This window comes from Lissotriton vulgaris, chromosome 4_1, assembly GCF_964263255.1.
Source record: "Lissotriton vulgaris chromosome 4_1, aLisVul1.2, whole genome shotgun sequence".
Taxonomy (NCBI): Eukaryota; Metazoa; Chordata; class Amphibia; order Caudata; family Salamandridae; genus Lissotriton; species Lissotriton vulgaris.
In genome coordinates this window covers 3,629,062-3,656,980 of record NC_141691.1, presented here as the reverse complement: position 1 = coordinate 3,656,980, position 27,919 = coordinate 3,629,062, and the positions used below count along the sequence as shown (strand labels likewise).

Genomic DNA, 27,919 nt, shown 5'->3' with positions numbered 1-27,919 from the left:
AACATCTGGTGCCCCTCAGACACCACTGGGATATAGATCTCCATCATCCATGTACAGATAGTGAATGAGCGACCATAGAAGAGGGACCCACATTCATCCCCAGGAATGCCAGATGCTGCCTCATACAGTATATAATACAGAGAGCATGCCTCACACCAGCCAAAACAAACACTCATGTCCACTGCCCTAGGTGCAATCTGGAGGATACGGATCTAATTCATATGTTATGGAACTGTACTGCTCTCACTACTTACTGGCTTGCTGTTGTCACTTACCTGACGGGCTGCACTGTGTGAACAGAGATTTATACCTTGGAGGTGTACCTCCTGGGTCTCTATTACAGGTCCGAAAAAATACAAGTTAATGTCAAGGTTCAAGACCTGGGATTACTTGTAGTTAAACGCTTGATTACCAGACATTGGAAGCGTTCGGAGCCTCCACCCGTGATGGAGTGGTTCCACTCGTTGACAAACTTGGCGCAGGCAGAAAGTGTTGCTATGTACCGCAAGGATATCTCGGGGCTCAATGAACTCCTGATGAGGGCCGCATGGGATGCAGTCCTCCAGGACCTCTGCAACATCTGGCAAATGGATGAGGAGCCCCCAGGCACACACTGCGGGCACCGACGAAACACTAGTGGTGACATGCTGTGAAGGATAGCAGGTACACACACAAGGCTCAGCAGATAGATAGCTGGCCTGCTCTCCCTTCTAGGACCGCACTTGCACACCCAGGAAACACAACATTTGTATGGTAAGGTGTATTTCACCACTGATTGAAGCTGTGGCTGGAATGGTAAGGCTGGGGAGCGACAGAGAATTCAGATAGGCAAAGGTTTGAAATGTTCATACTCTGACTTCGCTGCTCTCCCCCGCCCTCTCCCCTCCCTTCCCCTCACTTCCAGCCCTTCCTCTCCTACCCCTAGAATACCACACGCAGACATGGGTGCTAATAACACCAGCAGCAACAGCCACTTCTTATTTGTCCCAAGTCACCAGGCAACAGGAGCTGCAGTAACACTCAATCCAAGGAACATTATTGACAACCATGCATACTGATGCCTCCTTGTTTTTTGAGCTGTACCATCCATGTCCCCAAGTCTACTTATAATGATTGTATGCATATATATGTTACCCGGTGTTCAACTACAAAAACCAATAAAAAAAGTTAAAAAAAAATGATGATACTGAATTATGATTAATATTTTTTTATGTCTTGTCAATCTTCAGCAAAATCTTTTACATTTACTTCTAGGCAGCTTGTTATCTTTAGGTACATCAACTTTATTTCTAATAATCTAATCCTTATGTAAGGTGACAGCACTAGGCCATCGATCCCCACCCTCACCTGGCTCTTTCCAGTGTTCCACATCATGGCACCACTCTCCATCCGGACCTGCTTCCCTTCAGGGACACTGGAGTCATAAGTCCCCACTTTCACCAGTTGTACTGTATCATTCAGTGAGATCTGGAGGTTCAAAAAGTCAAACACAGGGGGCACGTCTCCATTCTGATCAAAGAAGATTTCCTCTCCAGTGCCAGTGGTGAAGCGCACATTCCTCACATAGTGTAACATCTGGAATCACAAGTCACAGGACAGAGTGAAACATGTCATATGTACTCAGAACCTGTACCAGGAGAATCTTCTTCATAATTGAAATTAACTCTGCAGTTAATGTAAAGGTTAGTTTGTTTTCAATTAAACAAAGTATGCTTTGGATTTTTGCTAAAACGCCAGGCACATACCATATGTTAATGCCCAATTTATTTATTTCCACAGCGGCTTGACAAGACCATTACCACAATACACAGTGCTCAGTGACTTTGATGCTAACATCATCCCTGGCTGCAATTTGTGGTGGAACGTCACTAGAGGAATCACTGCTTGGGGACCACATTTGGCATAAATGTCCTTGATGACTGATCAGGAATCATCATAATGTCATTCTCATGTTCTTTGGTTTCCACAGCTGGATTCAATATAAAGGACAGAGGAATGCATGCTTAGCAATGCTGGAGCTGCCAACAGAACCCAGCCCATCTCTACGCCACTGTGCCCACCCACATGCTCGACAGATGTCCTTGTCCACCCAGAAGCAGGCATTGAAGAGGTAGGATGGGAAGCATGCACATGTAGTCTGGATCAATATATAACATCTGCATGTTTTCAGGAAGAAGGATTTACAATCTGATACTAATTGGTAAGTGTATGAAAATGTTGAGAAGGAAATGAGTCCAAACCAAGATATAAATCCCCAACTCCTGTCATGTCAAACACACGGTTTCACTCATTACAAACTAGGTGCAGGGGGAATATTATATATGCAGACAATAAAGTCCTCTCATCGGATGGATACTCAAGCGTGCTCATGATTTAAGCTTTTGTACTTAGGGGTATATTTACAAAGCTTTAGCATTGGGCTTGCACCCCAAAAGAGATGCAAATTGAAGCTAAACCAATTTTTACACATGTTTTACTAATTACTCAAACGTTGGGCAAAGCAGTGCATAGCCATGCTTTGCATTACTTAGTGCCAAGGGGGCTTACCATGCCACCACCAACGTTTCTGACACCAAGCCCTACTTTCTTAAAAAAGTAGACAGGGTTTACCGCTTCAAATAGGCGCCAAGAAAGAGAAATGCATTCATTTCTCATTTCTTTTCTGACTTTGTATGTTTGCTGAACTGTGCAGCACACTTAAAAGTGGGCAAAGATTTCAAGTTAGTCTCACTTGCACTATGGTGCAAAGATGTGCCTGTGGTGAATGGCAGCATATTTATGCACCAACTGTCGGGATATGGGTTGTAAGACATGACAACGCGCGGTATTCCCACGCGTGCCATTCCAAAGCAGGAATTACAAAGAAAGTCGTTACAATGACTTCCGCTGGAGGGCGCTGGATAGTGGAATAGTTTAATTTTCCATTCCAACTCCAGCCCACGTTGACAGTAGGGAAGGAGTTGGATAGAAAATTAAACAATTCCCTATCCAAGAGCGCCCTCCAGCGAAAGGCGTTGTAACGACTTTCGTTGTATTTTCTGCGTTGTAATGGCAGTGCGGGGTAAACCCCGCGTTGTCATTGCTGTTTAACGGGATAGAGGAGGAGAGTGGCATTTTCCGTAAATTTGGCGCTCACCTGCTCTCTCCTTGTCATGCAGCATAGTTCACCATCTGCAGCTGCTGAATTGTGCTCCATGAGGCTCTAGTAAATCTGCCTCTTAGTCTCCTTTTTGGAGCAAGATACAGCAGCAGGGCAACAAGATAAGACTGAAATTATATTTGATAAAGTCCTCTCAAAATGTGTTACATTTGTCTTGTGATCTCGCTGATGATATAGAGGTCTTAGAAGTTGAATTAATTTCTGAGTTCCACATTTTGAGATTCTCTTGTACAGTTCATCTTGGTCCCTTTTATGATTCCCAGGAGCTCTGGGACAACATTTAGGGGTCAGGACAGATGCAACCTCAGGCTACCTGCAACGTCTAGTCCAGGCCCAGCTGTAGCTGGTTGGTTTGTGACTCCAGAAACATGCTTATTGCAGCTTTAATGTCTTGTGATCAAACAAGAGGTCAGACACCTAACCTTTGGAATCCAGGGTACGAGTAGGAGCAGGTCCAGCCCTTTAGGCTGCTGCAGGGATTCTATTTAGAAACAGAGCTATGCCTGGGACCACATAACATCAGTATGTGAGGACTGAATCACCATACCACATCTGTACCTATGGGCCCAAATCAAAACTAGCTCATAGTGCCTTATGTGCCCTTTTAACCTTCCCAGAGTAACAAGTAACCGCAGAATACAACACTGTAAACCCTTTCAGGGAATGTGGATGTGGATCGTCACCTTCTCTAACTCATGCATGTCCACAATAAACAGAAAAGAGACAAAGGAAGCTTATACTATTTATTGAAACTATTGTGCTGTATCACGAAGCAACTGTGATGCAATCAGAAAACATATACATGTTAGCAGTGGGATTAGCATAATCAATAAACTTGACACAATGAAAAGCTGTGTCATAGCGACTGACAAATCTGCCTCAGCCTACCTGCACAGTGGTATATTGGAGATATCCAAAATCGACTATGGTAATGCCCTTCTCTCTGGCACCCCCAAAATCCACCTGGCCCCTATCAAATCTGTGGTCAACCTCGTCGCCGTCAGACTAACAACAAACTGTAAACGTTTTGACCTCCTCTCCCCAGCCCTCATATCCCTCAAGTGGCTCCCCATTGAAGGTAGATCCTCCTATGAAATTGCCTGTAATACTCACAAAGCCCTTTACTAGAAGACCCCATCCTACCTCACAACTAAACTTAAAAAAACTGGCAGAGCCTGAACAATGAGAAGCAGCACCACTCTTCTTCTCATACCCCTCCACTAAAAAAAACTGCCTCGAAATCCCGCTCCTTCTCTGGCAAAGCCCCAACCATTTGGAATGCCCTCCCCAAAGACCTTCGAAGTAACCCCTCCTATTCCAGATTAAAAAAAGACCTTAAAATTCATTTTCTTACTAAATTTTGGGGAATCTAAATCCCGGATCTCCTTTCCGACTACCTCTCCTCCTCCCTCCTTAGGCTACTCCACCATCCCCTATCACTCACTCCCCCCTGTTCTTGACGCCACCCTCTCCCCTCTCCCTCTCACTTTACCACCCCCGCTACCAATTATGCCTGATGAGTCCTCCTTGGCATACTGTTAAAATTACTATTTACAATAACATTCGGGTTCCTGCAACTTGCTTTTCTGTTTTATCCTATATGTGCTGCTACTCACTATGTTTCTTAAATTACTCCCTGTATTTTTATTTTTGTTTGACCGCCTGTATTGCCCGTTTCATTCAACTGCCATGATTGTTTTCCATGTGTACTTCCATTGCTGATGTAAAGCGCTCTGATAACCTGGAGCTAGCGCTAAATAAAACCTTCTAAATAAACCCCATACCAGAAATTCCTAGACAGTTGTTCTACATCTTACATGGCACAGCTCTCTCATCTAATGACCTATTCTCTGCAAGAATCGTTCCTTTCTATTTTCAAAATGACATGTTGCGGCTTATGTGATAAGAATTGTCTTGTTCAAAAACAGCAGCTGGATCTCTTCACTATGTCTAAGTGTTGGTGACCGGCCACAGCGAAGAACAGGGCACCTTGTTGTTTAACCTTGTACGAAATGTTCAGACTGAATCCCAGCAGAAGCGCTGAATAACAGGATGTGTGCAGCCTACTTGTAAAATAGCACTGTGGCACAAAAAAACCCAATATATTTTGTAATGTGCACAAAGAAAACACAGCCTAAAACTTGTGCAGTTAGGGTAACATAGGGTGGAATGGCTATGGGCCCACAGGGAAATCACAACAAGGTCTCCAAACAAAATAGTTAGCTAGTCCAAATAGGGTGAGGTGCTACTTTTGTTCAGTTCAGTTGCCTGTGGGTGGGGATAGCTTATTCACACTCCTTCACCAATGGTTAGAAGTTAACAATAGCAAACCTTATGATTTTTACAACACATACGGGCAGATTTACAAGGCCCTTGTGCCACTTTGCTCCATTTTTAACATGGGAAAAGTGACACAAAATTGGTGAATGGCCTTGTAAATAAGCCCCATAGTGTTTGCCTCACCACAAACTATCCCTACGTGCACTACTCTCAGTACGATCCAACATGGCAGATCCATTGAGCCCTTAGAGAGAATTTATTTCATACCTGAGTAATGAGCAGTCCTCTTACAATCCAACATGCCAAACGAGTTCTGGTGAGAGCTCCTTCCTCAAGTGAGACTAAAGCAGGAGGGCTAAAGTGTATCCTGGATCAAAAGACACCTCGGCTTCAGGATTCCCTTATACTAAACTATAAAAGTCAGGTTCCCCTCCACATCCTAGATTTCTTTCAAGGAAGTGATATTCCTGGACCCTCTTTAACTGCCCCACTTGGGATAACCTGGATTACATTACTCATCCAAGCCATCTGGCCATGCCAATCCATTATCCCTGTTCTGGGAGCAGCATTATCAGCTAGAGTTTCAGGCATGAAATATTTAACTTGTAAAAAGTTACTTTCCTGTATATTTATGAAATATCTAGCTTCATCGATTAATTTATATTGAATGTGAAAAATGTAAATGAATCATTTATGTTATCCCGGTATACCAAACCAAAGGTAGCAACAATTGTATTTTAATTTTACTTCCGTTTTTTCATAGGAACAGCTATAACCATACAAAGTTGAAATGGCATTTGGTGGCCAGTCACTGTAGAAACATTTCAAGATGAAATTCTAACACAATCACTTTTGAATACTATATCCCGTAGACTAAGAGGCCTACTTAGTGTGTGGATTATTTAAAATGTAAAAGTAAGGTTGCTTTGTTGTGCACCACTCAGGCTCTCTGTGTATGCCTGAAGCCATGTTTTTCTTGTCAGTCTAGTGACTGGCACGATAGGCCCTCTAGTCACCAGGTAACACTTAACCTTCTATGCCACAGGAGTATTTAGTGCACCACTTACGAAGGCCTTCCTGGAAAGTTAAATATGCCAGTTTTATCTTGTTCAGTGGTGTGAAAACCTGCACTGGTGACCCCAGATGTAGAAATAAAAAAAACAGCTATACCAGTCAGTACACAATGGATGTGCCACACAACAATATTGAAATTGCAGACTACCTTGAGAAGTGCTGTACCAATATATCGTAATCAGAATATGGCCTGACATAAATATCATGCCCTAAATATCATGAACAAAATTATTGCACTTATTAATTCAATATTCATGTGAGATGATGACCATGCCTACGATATGATGACACACAAGCACTTTCAGAAGAAGGTCCTAAATGACTACGATGTCTCCTCCAGCACATTCAATCCAGTGCCAATTGAGTGTCACACCACAATATTCCCCGCTCTTTCAATAACATGGTAATTTATATTCCAATAAATTCAAGTGTTCAAGAAATGTTAATAAAACTATAAAATTGTCATGTTTCACCATACTGGAAAGAATCACCCAAAATTCAAACAAAGTCAAACAATTTGATGTGCAATCCAGCAAATAAATTGTATCTTGTACCAGATCTCCATTTTATGTCAAAGAACCGATCCAAGCGCCACTGGTTAATATTCATGTACATTAGCCAACACCATTACTTCTCAAAGCTACTATCTCCTCTATGAAAAAGACATATTTCCACACACATTCTTGCCCTTCTTGAATAACCTAACCATCAACCTAGCAAGTTACGAAACTTCAGATCTATTTGCAAAGCTACTGAGTGAGCTATAACAGACACATTTCTCTGGTTTTGAACGAACGAAATGTCAAACTATGTATAATTACAAGATGTGGGTTGGTGGGCGCACAGCCGGTTTGAATTCAATTCTTTCTTTATTTGTCACTGTTTTTTTGATCACTGTTTTTGGGTGCTACATACAGGTGGCATGTCCGTCCAACATGCGTATATCTAGCTTAGAATCTACATGAAATTCTTCGAAGAAGAAAACATTTACAACAAACCAGAATGGATGGAAAACATTAAGATGTACGCTAGATACATCGATGATGTATTTATCTTCTGGAAGAACTCGTAAGAAACTTTAATACAGGCATTGAGTAACTTGAATTCAGCGAATGAAAGAATACAATTTACTAGGGAAACAAACAAAAAGACCATCACCTTTCTGGATGTTAAAATCTCAATCACTGACAATGGCATTGAAACCAATCTCTTTCGTAAACCTACAGATAGGAATAATACTCTCCTATACACTAGTTTCCACCAAGGTTCTCTCAAACAACACCTACCAACGTCACAAATGTTACGAGTCAAAAGGATCACTTCAGATGAAACACAAGTGAGGGTACAATTGGATGAAATGGGAAAAAGATTTCAAGAAAGAGGTTACCCAGACGGAATAATAAAGAAGGCTATGCAGAAAGCTCTAACCACCCCTAGAGAGAAACTATTGAAGAAAAGCGACAAAAGACAAGAAGACCGAATGGTCCTGGTATCTAAGTTTTCTACTCTCAGCACAGCTTACAAGAAAATTGTTTTAAAACATTGGCCTATTCTAACAGCGGAGCAAGACTTTGGAAACCTCTTTACTAACTACCCTATCTTTGCACACACACGTAGTGCCAACATCAAAGAGATCCTCAACAGAAAGGAACCTATCAAAACAACATACAAAGGAACTGCGGAAAGTGTAATTGCATCATCAAAGGCACCTCAATAAACTACCCAATGAGAGGCAATAAAATCAAATTGAGAGTCACGGCCACATGTGACACACAGAACGTCATCTACTTAATCAAATGCCCATGTGGCAAAATTTACATTGGCAAAACAGAAAGGAAGATTAAGACTCGTATTAACGAGCACAAGTTGAATATCAGAACAAAGAATGACAAATCCAACGTGGCTGCCCACTTCACAGAATTTAGACACAATGTCTCACAATTAAAGTTTCTCATCCTGGAAATTGTCGAAAAACATGAGGGTAAAGACAACAATAAGGAACTACTAAGAAGAGAAATGGCATGGATCTTTAAATTACAGTCCATGAAGCCCATGGGCATGAACAATTGTTTGGAATTTTCATGCTACCTATAAAAAACACCTCTCAGGGGTGGTTCATGTCGCCTACAAAGACTCCTTTGAATGCAGCTGACTGCACATTCATTTTTCAATCAATCAATCAATCAATCAGTGACACTTATAAAGCGCGCTACATACCCGTGGGGTCTCAAGGCGCTGGGGGGGGGGGGGTGCCGCTACTGCTCGAACAGCCAGGTCTTCAGCTTCTTCCTGAAGGAGAGGTGGTCTTGGGTCAGGCGCAGGTCGGTCGGGAGGGAGTTCCAGGTCTTGGCGGCCAGGTGGGAGAAGGACCTTCCTCCTGTAGTCGCTCTTCGGATGCGGGGGACGGCGGCGAGGGCGTGGTTGGCTGATCGGAGGTGGCGTTTGGGAGCGTAGAAGTTGACTCGGCTGTTGAGGTAGCTCGGGCCTTGGTCGTGTAGGGCTTTGTGTGCGTGGGTGAGGAGGCGGAAGGTGATTCTTTTGTTGACGGGGAGCCAGTGAAGGTCTCGCAGATGTCCGGAGATGTGGCTGGTTCGTGGGATGTCGAGGATGAGTCTGGCTGAGGCGTTCTGGATCCGCTGGAGTCTCTTCTGGAGCTTGGCGGTGGTCCCGGCGTAGAGGGCGTTGCCGTAGTCCAGTCGGCTGGTGACGAGGGCCTGGGTGACGGTCTTCCTGGTCTCGGTGGGGATCCACCAGAAGATCTTCCGTAGCATGCGTAGGATGTTGAAGCATGCCGAGGAGACGTTGTTGACTTGCCTGGTCATGGAGAGGGAGGAGTCCAGGATGAAGCCCAGGTTGCGTGCATGGTCTGTCGGTTTGGGTGCGGTGCCCAGGGCGGGAGGCCACCAGGAGTCGTCCCAGGCGGAGGGAGAGGAGCCCAGGATGAGGACCTCCGTCTTGTCCGAGTTCAGTTTCAGGCGGCTGGTCGTCATCCACTCGGCTACCTCTTTCATCCCTTCGTGCAGGTTGGCTCTGGCGGCGGCGGGGTCGTTGGTCAGGGAGAGGATCAGCTGGGTGTCGTCGGCGTAGGAGATTATGCTGAGGTTGTGTTTGCGTACGATGGCCGCGAGGGGGCTCATGTAGACGTTGAAGAGGGTGGGGCTCAGAGATGATCCTTGGGGGACGCCGCAGATGACTTCGGTGGCCTCTGACTTGTACGGTGGTAGGCGGACTCTCTGTGTTCTCCCGTCGAGGAAGGAGGTGATCCACTCCAGCGCCTTGTCCTGGATTCCGACGTTGCTGAGGCGCCGTACTAGGGTGCGGTGGCAGACCGTGTCGAATGCCGCGGAGAGGTCTAGGAGGATGAGGGCCGCTGTTTCTCCATTGTCCATCAGGGCTCGGATGTCGTCGGTGGCGGCGATGAGGGCGGTCTCGGTGCTGTGGTTGGCTCGGAAGCCGGACTGTGAGGGGTCGAGGGATCCGTTCGTCTCGAGGAAAGCGGCCATCTGCTTGTTTTTCATACACGTGTTGCTAATTTAATTATTTACATTGTTCACACTGAAATTGTATTAGTAATTTGTGATGCACCCTATGGTCTGCAAATACGCTTGTTTAATTTAGTTTTTTTCACTCTTTTTACTTTATTTTCACCCCACTTTCGGCGTTACCTAACTAACCACACCAATATGGCTGCGAGTAAAGTCCTCCCTCATCTCCTATATTTACCGTCGCGAGTATAGTTCCACTCACTTCCGGATTTTCCGAGAAGAGAAGCACTCGAGAGAAACCGAAGCCCCAACCCAACCCTTATCACCAGTAAGTAACGCTTGCGAACCCTGAGAAAATCGTAGACGCCTCGAACGTCAGAGATCAAATAAGAGAGCTGTTCACTCGAACAATGTTTATTTATTTTTTGCATTAACAGATGCGAACAGTGCCAATATTACACCGGGTACACATGAGTGCACAAAGTGTTCCATTTATTTACTACCGTTTACGAACGCTTCACTATCACACGGCTGTATAATAATGATTGGCAAGCACTAGACTAAGTTTAAAAAAAACAGAGCACAATCACTGTAAACACTAGAGAACACAAGTTTTTCTGAGAATGTTTTATTTACATGTTTTTCGCTTTCTGAAATCGATCGGATAAATAAGACGTGTCATAACCACGCAGAGTTCTCTAGCTATATCTCCGTTATTTACAGATGCTCCCCGACGAAGGGTACATCCCGAAATGCATTGGAGCCATGTTCAAGCACAAATAACATGTAACGATAAGGATTACTAAGAAAAGCACATCATGAAATATAATGATGAACTAAAATAAAATAAAAACAAGACAACAGTAAAAACATTGTGGAAGCTTTATTTTCGAGCACCCGAAGGTGTGCACAAGGAACAGGGATGCCATCAAGTCATATGGTGGCACAATAATTCCAAACTATGTATAATGCCTGTTAACCCCATGGTTTTTTCCATGAATTTCAAAGGTTTTTTAAATGCTAATTCCTAACTATAACACCCCTGAAACCTATGTTTTTTTCTGTGAATTTCAAAGGTTTTTTAAATGTTAATGTCTAAATATGGTAGAACATGTACAGAAAGAGGAAGAAAAGCTCAGAAAAAAAGCAAGATAAATGCAAAACGAGGCAACAGAAGTCCAGAAAACAGAGAAAGGTGCAGAAAGAAGCAAGAGATATACACAAAGAACCAACAGAGGTGCAGAAAGAGGCCTTGTTGCAAGGTCATCCAGTGCCCACAACATTTTTCTGACAGGTACTGGTGGTAACTGACTCCAGGCAAGGAGCAAGTGCTATCCTGAAAGACACTTAGATTACAGTGACAATACCTACATACACTAGGTACAATATAGGTTGGGGTACCCCTGTGATTGGCATGACCTCCCCTGTAAGACCTTGGTATATAATAAGGCAGGGTGATTAAAACTACTTCTAAGTCAGAGGTGCAGAAAGAAGCAACAGAAATGCTAAAAGAAGCAACAGAGGTACCGAAAGAGGCAAGAGAGGTGCTGAAACTGGTCCTAAGATGCTTTATTCCGGTCCAGGAAAGACATGGCTTGGCAGTTTGGGCTGGACTGTTCCCATGAGGCACAGGGCCAAGACTGATTTGCATATGGCCATTTTTGAACTGGGGTGTGAGCAAAATAACGATGGATTAAACCCAGATCTGAGACTGGGGGTGAATGTTTTGCCATTGTGCAACATTCCGTCCATCAACTTGTGTGTTTTGCTGTTCACCCTATGTGGGAAGGGTATGCCCAGACGTGGGTCCCTTGCTCACTAAGCCACTGGAGTCAAGCTATCCTGGCTGAAGACGGCTGATAGCCAGAAACCGGTCCTAGTATGCTTGATTCCGGTGCAGGAAAGACATGGCTTGGCAGTTCGGGCTGGACTGTTCCCATGAGGCACAGGGTCATGGCTTATTTGTATATGGCCATTTTTGAACTGGGGTGGCTTGGTGAGCAAAATAACAATGGATTAAACCCAGATCTGTGACTGGGGGAGAATGCTTTGCCATTGTGCAACACTCTGTCCATCAACTTGTGTGTTTTGCTGATCCCACATTTGTTTCCTATTTAAAAGGCTCCCTCGAGCCATTTGAACTGACGAGATCGTGGAGAGGCACCTGCACGCCTGGAGAGGTACTGTAACCCGAGAATACTTTGGCAGCCTGCTCAGCATCCCAATGCATTCGAATTACCTAATCTCTACTGATGACAGATAACAATCCAGAAACACATGTCTAGAGATGGCCAGCACTGATCTGCACCTTGAAACACTCGAGAGACTTTGCAAGTACACACCCTTGGCGAACTGCATTTACCATGATGCCTAGGGGCGAACCTGCTGGGAGGTGAATCAGTGTGATCCCACATTTGTTTCCTGATTAAAAGGCTCCCTCGAGCCATTTGAGCTGACGATTTCGTGGAGAGGCACCTGCGCGCCTGGAGAGGTACTTTGACCCGAGAATACTTTGGCAGCCTGCTCAGCAACCCCATGCATTCGAATTGCCTAATCTCTACTGATGACAGATAACAATCCAGAAACACGTGTGTGGAGATGGCCAGAACTAATCTGCACCTACCTGGTGAAACACTCGAGAGACTTTGCGAGTACACACACTTGGCGAACTGCATTTACCATGATGCCTAGGGGCGAACCTGCTGGGAGATGAAGCAGTGTGATCCCACATGTGTTTCCTGTTTAAAAGGCTCCCTCGAGCCATTTGATCTGACAAGCTCGTTTAGAGGCTCTTGCGCTCCTTGAGAGGTACTGTGACCCGAGAATACTTTGGCACCCTGCTCAGCATCCCCATACATTCAAATTGCCTAATCTCTACTGATGATGGATAACAATCCAGAAACATGTGACTAGAGATGGCCAGCACTAATCTGCACCTACCTGGTGAAACAATTGAGAGACTTTGCTAGTACACACACTTGGCGAACTGCATTTACCATGATGCCTAGGAGCAAACCTGCTGGGAGGTGAAGCAATGTGATCCCACATTTGTTTTCAGAGGTCCAGTAAGAGGCAAGGGTTGTGCAAAAAGACGGAAGAGAGGTATAGAAAGAGGCAAGAGAGTTGCACAGAGAGGGAAGAGGAGTGCAGAAAGAGACAGAAGAGGTTCAGAAAGAAGCAACAAAGGTTTAGAAAAAGGCTTGAGAGGTATAGACAAAAGCAAGTGAAGTGCTAATAGAGGCAACTGAGGTGCAGAATGAAGAGAGAGAGGTGCAGAAACAAGCAAGAGTAGTGCAGAAAGAGTCAAGGGAATTGCTGAAAGAGGCTACAGAGGTGTAGAAAGAAGCAAGAGTAGTACAGCAAGAGGTAGGGGAGGTGCACAAAGAGTCAAGAGATGTACAGAAAGAGTCAGGAAGTGTACAGAAAAAAGGAAAATAACTGCAGGAAGAGGCAAGGGAATTGCTGAAAGAAGCAGCAGATGTATGGGAAGAAGCAGCATAATTGCTTAAAGAGGCAAGTAAGGTTCAGAAACAAGCAAGAGCAGTGCAGAAAGAACCAACAAAGGGGCAAAAAGAGGCAGGAGGTGTGCAGAAAAAGGTATGAGGGGTTCACAAACAGGCAAGAGAGTTGGAAGGAAGAGAAGTGCAGAAAGAAGTAACAGAGGTGCTGAAAGAGACAAGAGAGTTGCACGAAGAAGGGTGTAGAAAGAGGCAACAGGTATGCAGAAAGAAGCAAGAGGAGTGTAGCAAGAGGTAGGAGAGGTACACACAGAGGCAAGAGAGGTACAGAAAGAGGCAGGATGGGTGCAGAAAGAAGGAAAAGAACTGCAGGAAGAGGCAAGGGAATTGCTGAAAGAAGCAACAGCGGTGTAGAAAGAAACAACAAAATGACAGAAAGAGGCAAGTAAGGTGCAGAAAGAAGCAAGAGCAGTGCACAAAGAACCAACAGAGGTGCAAAATCAGGAAAGAGGTGTGCAGAAAAATGTAGGAGGGGTGCACAAAGAGGCAAGAGAGTTGGAAGGAAGAAAAGTGCAGAAAGAAGTAACATAGGTGTTGAAAGAAGCAAGACAGTTAAACAAAGAAGGGTATGAAAGAGGCAACAGGGATGCAAAAAGATGCAAGAGGAATGCAGCAAGAGGTAGGAGAGGTGCACAAAGATGCAAGAGAGGTACAGAAAGCGGCAGGAAGGGTGCAGAAAGAAGGAAAAGAACTACAGGAAGAGGCAAGGGAATTGCTGAAAGTAACAACAGCGGTGTAGAAAGAAGCAACCAAATTACAGAAAGAGGCAATTTGGTTATTTCGGCCATTACCGACCGGTATTAGGCTTCCTACATCTGGCCCTAAGTGACTATTGGTTTTGCTTCTAGGTCGCTTAGATCAAATGAAAAAGTATTTTCTGTCATCGAGGAGGAGCTTCTGAGTTGGTGTTGGGCAGTTGAACAAGTTAAATGTTTGTTTTGGCGGAGAAAAATTTTTCTCAAGACTGTTCATAAATCCTTGGAAAGAATTTTGAGTGGATTCACTATCAGAGATCACACGCCGAGAATAGCAAGATTAAGTTAGAAACTTTTACAGTATAATTTCAATGTTGAACATATCCCAGGTGGAAAGAATATTCGTGCAGATTATTTGTCTCACTCACCTTTAAGTTTCACTGATTACCCTGACAATTACAATGAAAATGATGAGTTTTTAATTGCTAGTGTTGATGTTTGTCACGACACCACTTTCACTGAACAGGAATGGAATTTTGAATCTTTAAAAGATGTTGATTTGGAAAATGTAAGAAAATATGTAATGAATGGATGGCTTAAACGAAAAGCTTTGCCTCAATATCTTCAAGCTTATTTTAAAGAGGCAGATGAATTGTCAATGGAAGAAAATGGTATGTTGGTAGGGGGGGATACGTTTATTCCACCCACTTCTTTGAAAAATAGGAATATCTTGTATAGACATGAAGGACATTCAGGACAGACCATAGCCAAAAGGAAAATAAGAGACAGCTATTGGTGGCCTGGGATGGATTCGGCTATAATTGCTAGTGTTTGTGCATGTGTTATTTGTGCCATCAGTGATAAAAGTCTTAAAACTCAAGCTGTACCACTTCATCCTGTAGAATTGCTTGAAACTGTATGGTCAAAACTTGCTACTGATTTCATCGGCCCTTTTGCTATTTTATTATGTACATTTAAATTTGCCATTGTGGTGGTTGACTACTATAGTAAATGCTGGGAAATTACTTTTGTTGAAGAACCAAACAAGATTGATGTTATCAAATTTTTGAAAATCTTTCTTGAGGGAATGTTTTCCTAAAGAAATCATTTCTGACATTGGTGTTCATTCTAATGCCATTAAACACCAATGTGATTTGATTTGATTTGATTTGATTTTATGTTTTCTTAAGCGCGCAGCTACCCTGGGGCATCCCGGCGCTGAGAAAGACTACGGAACTGAGGGAAGGAAGGATCAGGAGGTGAACTCAGGGGAACAGTAAAGTTTTTAGGCGTTTCCTAAACCTGAGGTAGTTGTGTTCTTGCCTCAGGGAAAGGGGGAGGGCGTTCCACAATCTAGGAGCATTATAGGAGAACAGGCGACCGCCTGATCTGGCCTTCCTGATTCTGGGGACATTGGCGAGGGAAAGAGAGTTGGACCTCAGATGGCGACTCGACTGTTGTTGAGTCACCAGTGTCCTGAGTATGGGAGGGCCCTCATTGTGCAGAATTCTGTGGGTGATGCACAGGGTCTTAAAATTGACCCTCTCCTTTACTGGCAGCCAGTGCAGACTTCTGAGAGCTGGTTTAGCTGAGTTCCTCGTTGAAGTTCCTGTGAGGATTCTCGCCGCTGCGTTCTGAGCGCATTGAAGTCTATGGGTCACCGATGCTGGGGCTCCCAGATACAGGACGTTTCCGTAGTCCAGTCTGGAGTTCACGAGCCCCTGCAGCAAGAGTTTCCTGGACTGGAGTGGCAGTAAATGTAAGATCTTCCGAGCCATCTTTATCAGGCCGAAGCAAGTTCCCGCCGTTTTTCTCGCCTGAGTTTTGAAGCTTAGATCCTGATCAAGCCAAATCCCTAAGCTCTTGACTTCGGACTTGGGGATGGGTGGTGTTCCCATGCATGGAGGCCAAGGAAGGGAAGTTGGAATTTTGTTGGAGGTCCCTAAGAGGAGAATTTCCGATTTTTCCCCGTTTAGTTTTAGCCTTGATTCGCACATCCATTGATGCACCCCCTCTAGACAGCTGCTCAGGTTGGACAGGGCATTGTCCGCCTGGTTAAGGGAGACGATCAGCTGGGTGTCATCAGCATACATTATTGATTTAATGCCATACGGCTTTACAACATCCTCAAGGGGAGCCATATAAGCGTTAAAGAGTGTGGGGCTCAGGGAAGATCCCTGAGGCACACCACACCCGAGAGGCTGAGCAGAGGAGACGGAGTACCCGTCCGCTACTTGGAAGGACCTGTTTTTGAGAAAGGATGATATCCAGGCCAGGGCGGAGTCGGCCACTCCCATTAGGCCAAGGCGCTGGACAAGGGTTGCATGGTCCACCGTGTCGAAGGCGGCACTCAGGTCGAGGAGGATCACTGCCACTGATCCTCCTGCGTCTAGTATGCCTCTGGCTTCCTCGACAACGGCTAACAAGGCGGTGTCAGTCCCCTGTCCTGGTCTAAAGCCTGTCTGGGACATGCGAAGAAGATGGTTGGTCTCTAAAAAATCCGAAAGTTGCCGATTTGCTACTCGTTCGGCTATTTTACTCATAGCTGGAAGCAACGAGATTGGTCTGAAATTGGAGGGATCTGAGGGATCTAAGTGTGGTTTCTTTATGAGGGCCTTGACCGTGGCTTTTTTCCAGTTCTCCGGGACTATACCGTTTTCAAAGGAAGCATTGATCAGTTTAGTAAATAGGGGAGCAATAGTGGAAGCAACTAGCTTCAATTTGCTAATTGGGGCTGGGTCTGATGGAGAGCCACTTTTGACTTTCTGCAAAACGTTGAGGAACGTTTCGATTGAGATTTGGGAGAAAGAGGTTAGTCTCTGGGTGTCTTGGAGAGGGGAGGGGCCTGGTAGTGCTTGGATTGCCAATGGGGTTGGAAGGGAGGTTAGGATTTTGGTAATTTTTGCCGAGAAGAACTCTGCCATTTTATTGCAATTTGCACCGTCCACGTCAGGGGGGGATGGAGGGTCTTGTATTTTGGTGAGGAGTTTCACAATTCTATAGGTCTCTCTCGCGGAGTTAGCGGCTGAGGCTATTTTCTCCTCAAAGAAATTGGCCTGTGCAGTTTTTAATGCGTTTTTGTACAGTCTAATATGGGTTCTGTAGTCGCTTTTATCGTTTGTATTCCAGTTTTTTCTCCAACAACGTTCGAGCTTTTTTCCCTTTCTTCTTAATTCGCGAAGTTCCTCTGTGAACCATGGCAGTTTGGACGATTTCCTACTGGATGGGAGAGTTTTAAGAGGTAAGACTGAGTCGAGGGAGTCTTTTATAACCCTGGGCGGAGTTCGCGGAGTGGGGCTTCGCGGAGCTACGCGAAGTGGGCGAGAAACTACGCCCACCTCCGCACTCCGCGTAGCCCCACTCCGCAAAACCACTGGCCGGCAGCCCCGCAACCCGCCTCCCTCCCGCCCTCCCTAAATACTTTAAAATAAAAGAACGCAATAATTTTAAAAGCACTTACCTTGCCGCCGCTGGCCGCTGCGTTCCCCGGGGCTCGTTCTCTTCCGTCTTCCGTATTTTGCAGTAATGCGCATGCGCGGGCAGCCGCGCATGCGCATTTTCTCGTGAAAATGCGCATGCGCGGCCGTCCGCGCATGCGCATTACTGCAAAATATGGAAGGCGGAAGAGAACGAGCCCCGGGGAACGCGGCGGCCAGCGGCGGCAAGGTAAGTGCTTTTAAAATTATTGCGTTCTTTTATTTTAAAGTATTTAGGGAGGGCGGGAGGGAGGCGGGTGGCGGCCAGCTACGCTCCGTCTGCGGAGCGTGCGTAGTGCCGCCTGGCTCCGCCAGCTCCGCAAAATGCGGAGTAGGCGGAACTACGCACACTCCGCAGACGGAGCGTAGCTGGCCGCCCACGGTTAGTCTTTTATCCAGTTATGAAGTTGGATTTCAGCTGACGAGGGGTTAGGGTCTACTAAGGGGGTTGTAGCCGTCAGTGCTTGATCCCACAAGGTTGTGTCCAGTTTTTTCCAGGGCCGAGAAGGGGCTCGGGGGAGGGGAGTGTCAGGCAATTTGCCTGGAAGTTGCAGTTTAAAAGGAACCAGGAAGTGGTCTGACCAGGGGAGGGGAAGAGGAGTTTGTACAGTAAGGGTGGAGAGGTTGGAAAAGATTGGGTCAAGTAGTCGACCTTTCGTATGGGTGGGTTCTTTGTTAAGGAGGTGAAGATTGAGGGAAGCCAGATCGGCTTTTAGGTCAGTTGCAAGTTTGTTGCTTTGATCGTTGAAGTGGAGATTTAAGTCTCCGAGGATTGTAAAGTTAGGGGTCACACAAGCCCGAGAGGAGATGGCGTCTGTGAGAGAGTCTATGAAACCCCCTACCTGTCCCGGAGGGCGGTAGATCAGGGCACCAGAGAGTGTCATAGATGGTGGCAGGTGAAGGGAGAACAGAACGTTTTCACTATCCAGAATGGGGCTATCTTTAAGTTGGCATGAGAGATTATCCCGGTAGATGATCGCAATCCCTCCGCCAATACCCTTCGGTCTATTTAGAGTTTTGATAAGGTATCCGGGGGGAGTGCTTGAATGATGTCTGGATCTGTGCTAGGGGAAAGCCACGTTTCTGTTAAGAACAGAGCATCTAAGCCCAGCTCTACTAGTAGTAAGTGGATTTCTGTCTGGTGCTTTGGGAGTGACCTACAGTTCAGCAGGGCCATTTCGAGATGTGCCGGTTCGGGTTGGGGGGATGGGGATAGCCTGTATTCGAGGTTTGGGCAGCCCAAAGGGTCGGTTTCTGGCATGATAGTTTCCTTACATCTAGTGGTCACTGATTCCCTGAGCTGGTACAGGGTGTCGAGTGAATATATTAATCTAGGGCAGTTGTGACTAGCCTGGGGTATAGGCTCTGGGCTCGGTCTGGCGCGGACGGGCGCAGACGGGCTTACCTTAGGCGCGCCTTCGGCGCGCAATCGTCGCGCCCGCTGCGCTCGTCCGCTGCGCTTCCTGGCGAGGCACATGGTTTATAGTCAGGGGAGGAGTGGTCAAGGGGGCGTGGCCGCCTGAGGTGGGCGTGTCTCTAGTCGCGCCTCGCCCTCGAGAATGGCGGTGGGAGTGACAAGCGTTGCAGCGAGGAGCTCGCTGTTCGTGAGATTGCTAAGTGCAAATGAAGGTGATCGTTTTAAAAATACAGAGTATCACACACAAGCGTTTTAAAAATAAGATTTCTGTCTCAATCTCTCCCGGCTTCCGCCTCAGGAGTCTCGTAGATCTTAGTGTCGCGCTTTCCAGCTGCGCGCACTATTTATAGTGTGGTCAAGGGGGCGTGGCCGCCTGAGGTGGGCGTGTCTCTAGTCGCGCCTCGCCCTCGAGAATGGCGGTGGGAGTGACAAGCGTTGCAGCGAGGAGCTCGCTGTTCGTGAGATTGCTAAGTGCAAATGAAGGTGATCGTTTTAAAAATACAGAGTATAGTAGTATGTGCTGCTTTATATCATACTCAAGCAAACAGCCTAGTTGAAATAATGAACCGCACATTTGTGGAGTATATTCAATGGACTGTTCCAAACAAAATAGATGTGTACAAAGCTGTAGAAGAAATGTTGTGGTCACATCGATCATGTCCAAATGCTGTTTCTGGGTTATCACCATTTGAAATTCAGAGGGGTCGTCCTCCTGCTTCCAAATTATGTCCTTCTTGGTTGGGAGAATGTCAGACCAAGAGTGATCGCAGGTCAAAGATAGACAAAGTGGTAAGATCTAAAGTTATAGAATTTCAAGAGAGAATAAAAAATCAATATGGGTGATTGGGTACATGTTAAAGACCCCAATCATGTTTCCAAAGGGATGTCTAAGTTTAAACCACCTGTTAGAATTGAAGTTGTGACTAGGAATGCAGTGAGAACAAGCAGGAATGAAGAGTGGAATAAAGGAAGAGTTGTGAGAGTACATCCTCATGATGTTCATCCTCTTGATATTTTTGTTCCATTTAATTCATCTTCGCAACCTCATGCTGTTCCTTCTCCTTTTTCTCATTTCTCTGTTAATGATTTTGAATCAAGACATTCTTTCCACACAATGTCTAAATGGAGGACCAGTGGTTGCACTATTGTTAAACCAGTAAGGTTTTGCGATTGAATTTTCTTTACTTTTCATATTTAAGTATGTTTGCGTGTTGTAGTATGCTCTATCTTGTAATGTCATTTCTGTTATTTGTTTACTTTGTTTTTGTTTACAATAAAGCAAGGGAGATATTGTTGTGATCTTATGTACACTACATGCCAGCATGACATCACTGGAATGTAGAATGTTGTAATGTTCCTTGTAATCAGTAGATTCTATCTTTGTAGTCACCTGAAGGACTGCCTAGGCTGTGGTTATTACATTCAGATCTTGAAGTATTTCTGTCTCCTGAATCTACTCATGAATATACTTCACTACACATTCTCAGCAATATCCACTGGAGTGTAACTAACCAAGGACATCCCAACTGTCCCAGTCTATCGTTGTACAATGTATCAACCGACAGGCCTGAATAAACTGTGAAACGACTGAACCCAATGTCAATGTACAATGAGAGAAACTTCAAATGTATTCAGCAGTAAAATGTTTCTTCTGGTTTGGGCTTCATTGGTGCATATCTTGAGAACCATGGAATTGTGCAGTAATGTATGAACACCACTGCGTAAAGTCCTGTGAAAGGATAGAAGAAATGAGGGGCATATTCATGACATGGATTGCACACAATGTAGCACAAGGCAACGCAAACCTTAGGTCAGATTCATGAACTCAGGCTAGGCCTCGTTACTTCCACTTTCTATGTGCATTCTGCAGCACAAATAGAAAGAGGAATATGCCTGCCCGGAAACAATACTGCATGCAACAGAGGCACGCTTGAACCACGGTCCAAGGGTGCCTGCATTGAACCACTGTGCAAGGGCACCTTTGAACCACGGTGCATGGGTGCCTGCATTGAACCACGGTGCAAGGGTGCCTGCATTGAACCACGGTGCAAGGGTGCCTGCATTGAACCACGGTGCAAGGGTGCCTGCATTGAACCACAGTGCAAGGGTGCCTGCATTGAACCACGGTGCATGGGTGCCTGCATTGAACCACGGTGCAAGGGTGCCTGCATTGAACCACTGTGCAAGGGCACCTTTGAACCACGGTGCATGGGTGCCTGCATTGAACCACGGTGCAAGGGTGCCTGCATTGAACCACGGTGCAAGGGTACCTGCATTGAACCACGGTGCAAGGGTGCCTGCATTGAACCACAGTGCAAGGGTGCCTGCATTGAACCACGGTGCAAGGGTGCCTGCATTGAACCACGGTGCAAGGGTGCCTGCATTGAACCACTGTGCAAGGGCACCTTTGAACCAAGGTGCATGGGTGCCTGCATTGAACCACGGTGCAAGGGTGCCTGCATTGAACCACGGTGCAAGGGTACCTGCATTGAACCACGGTGCAAGGGTGCCTGCATTGAACCACGGTGCAAGGGTGCCTGCATTGAACCACGGTGCAAGGGTGCCTGCATTGAACCACGGTGCAAGGGTGCCTGCATTGAACCACGGTGCAAGGGTGCCTGCATTGAACCACGGTGCAAGGGTGCCTGCATTGAACCACTGTGCAAGGGCACCATGGAACCACGGTGCAAGGGCACCATTGAACCACGGTGAAAGGGCACCATTGAACCACGGTGCAAGGGTGCCTGCATTGAACCACGGTGCAAGGGTGCCTGCATCGATCCTTGGCTGCTAAAGGGGCACTAGAGCAGGGGAAAAGGCAGGAATGCATCGTATTGACCGAAATGCGGTGCATTCCTGCCCTTTGACTGTAATGCAATAGAGTGCAGCAAAATGACTAACTACACTACACGGACACGTTCATAAATCTACCCTACACTTTCCTCTGTATCTAGAGACCCCCTGTCCCATTCGTATATGAGTAATCAATGCCAGATGTTCTATAGATTTTATTAGGTTCTTTGGGCAGATTTACAAGCCCCTTGCAACATCTTTACGACACCGTTGCATCACTTATGTGACGCAGCGGCGTCGTAAACAATGCAGCACTATGCAACATATTTACAAAGTGACGCATATAGTGAGATGCATCATGTTGTAAAGCCCTGCACTACAGTATACCTGAACAAGTATAATGTATGCTGAGTGGGCATTCCGTCGCAAGGAAGCCCCGTAAAAGTTATGCAGTGAAAGGTACAAGATTTCACTGAGTTACTTTTACATCCCCGCTGCCTGCTTGTAGCAGGCGTAAGGGGTGACGCAGAACAGCAAGTATAGGCTGGCCATGAGGAGTGCTGTAGTCGCTCCTCCTCACGGATAGAGTGGTCGCTCCCTGTGCTCCTGGCTGCTCCGTGGTATCGTAGCGCTGCTTTGCAGGAAATAATTCATTTGGCTGTTTGTTTGAATTGCTCGGCTGAACGTGGTATCATAGCGCTGCTCTGCAGGAAATAATTCATTTGGCTATTTGTTTGAATTGCTCGGCTGAACGTGGTATCATAGCGCTGCTCTGCAGGAAATAATTCATTTGGCTCTTTATTTACATTGTCTGCGCGTTTTCCAATAGCGCTCCGCTCTGCTCCTCCCCCCCGCCTCCATTTTGTTTATTTGTTGTCCTCCTCGTGTGCCAGACCCGCCTCCCAGCTGAGACGCCCTCGCCCCTCCCCCTCCACTTTCCATATATGACAGTAGTTCCTGCGTGCAGCGTCCACGCGCAGCGTTCGCGCCCAATCCGCGCCGAAGGTGCGCCAAAGGTAAGCCAGTCTACGCCCGTCCGCGCCTGGACCGCGCCCAGCGCCAGACCCCCTGCCCCTCGCGCTGCCCAGCCCCCCCGCGTTACCTACGATGCCGCCACCCTCCTAGCCCTTAACCCCGGTCGCGCCCCCAACTGCGTCCAAGCCGCTCCTGGACGCACCCATGGACCGTTCTCCTGCTTCTCCTGCAAATTTAGCGGCACCGACAACCTCTCCGCCACGACCACACCACAGATTCCCGACCCCAACCACTTAGAATGCATCCTTCTCAACACCCGCTCGGTCCACAGGCACGCCATTGACCTTTGGAACCTACTTGACACCATCTCTCCTGACGTCGCCTTCCTAACGGAAACATGGATGAACGCTTCCTCCGCCCCTGACATCGCCATCGCTATCCCTGATGACTATAAGATCACACGCAAGGACCGCACCGACCATACAGGAGGAGGAATCGCTATCGTCCATAAGAAAACTATCCGCATCTCAACCAGCTCTGATGCCAACCTCGCCAACTCCGAACACCTTCACTTCCAGATCCACATCGACCCCAAGACCACACTCAGAGGCACCCTCCTTTACAGGCCACCAGGACCCCGCGCACAATTTAGTGAGGACATCACGGACTTCATCACTCCACACGCACTCCCCTCCAAAGACTACATCCTTCTGGGAGACCTCAACTTCCACCTCGAAAAGATCAACAACCGCAACACCTCCACCATCTTGGACAACCTCGCCAACCTCGGACTTAAACAACTGGTCACTTCCCCCACCCACATCGCAGGTCACACTCTCGACCCCATCTTCACCTCCAGCAACCATGTCTCCTTCAGCCACACTACGGATCTCCTCTGGACTGACCACAGATGCGTTCACTTCACCTACAACAAGCCGAAACCCATCATCCACCCCCAACCAACTCTGCAAAGAAACTGGAACAAAATCACCACAGAACAGATCTCCACATCGCTCCTTCAAACCTCCCCAGCCCTCTCTTCTAACGCCAACGAAGCCGCCTCCAACCTCACCCTTTGGTTATCCAACACCGCCGACAACTTAGCACCACTGAAAAAACGTCAACACAAACTTGGCATCAAGAAGGCCTCATGGTTCAACGACGACCTCAAGAAATCCAAGAAACTGTGCCGCTCCTTAGAAAAGGCCTGGAAAATAGACCCATCCATCAGCAACAAGGACGCCTTCAAAAACGCCACCCGTACTCACCACCAACTGATCCGAAAAGCCAAGAAAACAGCATTCAAAGATCGACTTGACAACAACGCCCACAACAGCAAGGAACTTTTCAACATCGTCAAGGAATTTTCCAACCCCTCGGCCAACTCCAACGACATCACCCCCTCTCAAACCCTCTGCGATTCCCTAGCCTCTTTTTTCCACAACAAGATTGCTGACATCCACAACAGCTTTGACAACCAACCCGGAAGCCAACCCACCCCACCATCAGCTGACCACCTTCCCCCCGTTAACACCCTTAACGCCTGGAACCCAATCTCCACTGAGGACACCATCCGCCTGATGAATTCCATCCACTCTGGATCCCCCACAGACCCATGCCCTCACCACATCTTCAACAAAGCAGACTCCGTCATAGCTCCACACCTCCGAGACGTCATCAACTGCTCCTTCAACTCCGCCACCTTCCCAGATGACTGGAAACACGCTGAACTCACCGCCCTTCTGAAAAAACCAACAGCAGACCCCACCGAACTCAAAAACTACCGCCCCATCTCGCTCCTCCCATTCCCGGCCAAAGTCATCGAGAAAGCTGTCAACAACCAGCTCGCCGCCTTCCTCGAAGCCAACAAATCACTCGACTCCTCACAATCTGGCTTCCGAGCCAAACACAGCACTGAGACCGCCCTCATCGCAGCAACAGACGACATTCGAACTCTACTGGACAATGGAGATACAGTCGCCCTCATCCTCCTCGACCTCTCTGCAGCCTTCGACACAGTCTGCCATAGCACCCTTTTACAACGACTCAGAAACATCGGAATCCAAGGAAAGGCACTGGAATGGATCACCTCGTTCCTCACTGGAAGAACCCAGAGAGTCCGCCTCCCACCATTCAAGTCAGAGGCCTCAGAAATCATCTGCGGCGTACCACAAGGTTCCTCACTCAGTCCCACCCTCTTCAACGTATACATGAGCCCCCTCGCGGCCATCGCACGCCAACACAACCTCAACATCATCTCTTACGCGGATGACACTCAACTGATCCTATCTCTCACCAAGGACCCCAGCACCGCCAAAACTAACCTACACGAGGGAATGAAAGAAGTCGCCGAATGGATGAAACAAAGCCGTCTGAAACTAAACTCAGACAAAACAGAAGTCCTCATCCTAGGCAAATCCCCTTCCGCATGGGACGACTCTTGGTGGCCGGAAGCCCTCGGAAAAGCACCCATCCCGACAGACCACGCACGAAACCTAGGCGTCATCCTGGATTCTTCACTATCAATGAACAGACAAGTCAACGCCGTATCCTCTTCCTGCTTTAACATTCTTCGCATGCTCAGAAAAACATTTCGCTGGATCCCCTCCGAAACAAGGAAAATAGTCACCCACGCTCTGGTCACGAGCCGACTGGACTACGGAAACACCCTTTACGCAGGTACTACCGCAAAACTCCAGAAGAAACTACAACGAATCCAAAATGCCTCAGCCAGGCTCATATTAGACATCCCACGCAACGAACACATCTCTGGTCACCTTAAAGACCTCCACTGGCTACCCGTCAATAAGAGGATTACTTTCCGACTGCTTACCCACGCACACAAATCACTCTACGACATCGGACCAGAGTGCCTCAACTCTCGACTGTCCTTTTACACCCCCTCTCGCCAACTTCGCTCTTCCAGCCAAGCCTTCGCCACTGTACCTCGCATCAACAAGACCACCATGGGAGGCAGATCCTTCTCCTACCTGGCTGCCAAAACATGGAACTCACTCCCCGCTTACCTTCGCCTCACCCAGAATCACCTAGCGTTCAGAAAGCAGCTTAAAACGTGGATATTCGACAATTAATCCTACCCCCCTTCCTAGCGCCTTGAAACCCTCTGGGTATGTAGTGCGCTATATAAATGTTATGACTTGACTTGACTTGACCACGATTACAACACAACTCCAGCACTGCGTCACCTCTACGCTGACAGATGTGTCACGCATCTGTCCAGCCTTGCACCACGTTGTGCTGCATTGCAAATGCGGCGTATCCATGGGGGCGCAAGGGGTTTCTAACATCACACAATAAAATTAGTGCATCCCTGTGATATACAGTGATGCGCCAGTTATTGTAAATCTGCCCCTTTGTACTTATGAATTATACGCTTTGCTACTAAACGTATTGATGGCATATTTCCTGTATTTTGCCAATTAACTTCTTATATAAATATTCAAATTTGAACTTGAGCATGTCATTCTTTCAGAGTGCTACAACCCTGATTACTCGAATTGAACATATATAGGGCCCAGTCGGGAAGCACCAAAAGTCTGCATCAGGACTACACCGCTCCCGGTCCTAGTTATTAGCGGACTTTGGCTTGATAATTAAAGGCTGATGTGCGCGCTGATGCCAACACTACTATTATGAAGGTCCTCACTATTTAGTTAGAGACATATTGCAGTGTTTGAGTTTGGTCTCTCATATCCTCTTACCTGCCATGGTTTCAGATGTGCCACATCCGCACAGCTGGCATTCAGGAACGGTCCCTTCCCAGGTTTGCACAACATCATGTCCTGCAGAGCCCATGCCAGGGCATACACGGCCAGGTAGTTCTGATAAGTATAACTCATATCAGACAATACAAACATTGACTCCAGGTCATTCAGCACCTCTTTGCCTGTGCAATACAGCTTCTCACCCCCTGTCTCTCTAAGCATTGCCAGTGTAGAGCTGTCATTACTTGGCCACTTACAACCAAAGGCTTCCTCCCAGAAGGAATGGATGAAAATGTCTTCTGGGTACCTTGATGGGTGAAGGCTCTCTAAAAATGACTTGAGATTCGGCATTTCTGGGGAATTTAGCACCAATATCAGGGAGCCATTCAGTATTCTCAAAGAGGTCATTGGAAAATATTCCGGAGTTAGAATAAAAGCAGTTGGAAAAATCCAGATTATATCAGTCATATTAAGGTCGATCAGCTCCTGTAGAAGAGGCTTGAGGTCCAGCTCGAAACAATCACATACAAAAACCTTGGCGGAGGAGCTCCTTATTCTTTGAGCGATAGCCCTCATCTTTTCCTTGGAGTAAGAGTCATGAATCTTCTCCCAGAAAGAGACACAGATTCCCATCCCTTCTACCTCCTCCTTCATCTGCTTCACTGCCACGTAGCATACGTCATAATCTGAGGCCAAGATTCCTATCCAGGCCCAACCAAAGTGCTTCACTACCTTGGCAAGAGCTGAGGCCTGAAAGTGCATCGGTGGGACGGTACGTAGAAAGGACGGATACTGGGTCTTGTCACTCAAGACATCATGTTGTGCAGCATAACTGACCTATTGAGGAAACAGCAGGCACAGATTGGAGCACTCTGTGGAGGAAAATTCACAACCGCACCACTCAAGCACTCTTTGGACAAAATAAATATGTTTAGAATGTAAGTATAACAAAGATGGCAGCCAGCCATTCAGAACTGGGTTCATAGATCCTTGGTCCATTTCAGTGTGAGGTGCTCTGCCTCATATTTTATTGGGAGGGTAGAGTGATGTGCCCCACTGAGGCAGGCTGAACTACTACATTGCACACAGTGTCACTGGGGAACTATTTCAATTATGGTACATCAATGCATGAGTTTTTGCCTCAACTGCCTCAATGGGATCCACAACAAGATTCTCCCTAAACTATCTTGTCTTTGGAGCTGCATTAGGTAACTTGTGAGTTTTGGGGCACCATTTCTTCCTTCCTTTTGACAACTTCCTGGGTCACTGACGCTCCTTCACCTTGATCAAAAGTTTCATAATCAATTGAAACTGAGGAAAG

General features: G+C 46.6%; 1 protein-coding gene across 1 annotated transcript in view; it reads right to left on the bottom strand.

The window, feature by feature from the left end:
* Positions 1–27,919, bottom strand: part of LOC147718188 (extracellular calcium-sensing receptor-like) — a 164,014-nt gene that overhangs the window by 125,751 nt on the left and 10,344 nt on the right. The window contains exons 2-3 of the mRNA XM_086966632.1: positions 26,596–27,435; positions 1,348–1,575 (exon numbers count right to left, since the gene is read on the bottom strand). Coding sequence (XP_086822758.1) covers positions 1,348–1,575; positions 26,596–27,435 — 1,068 coding nt within the window. The remainder of the gene's footprint in view (positions 1–1,347; positions 1,576–26,595; positions 27,436–27,919) is intronic.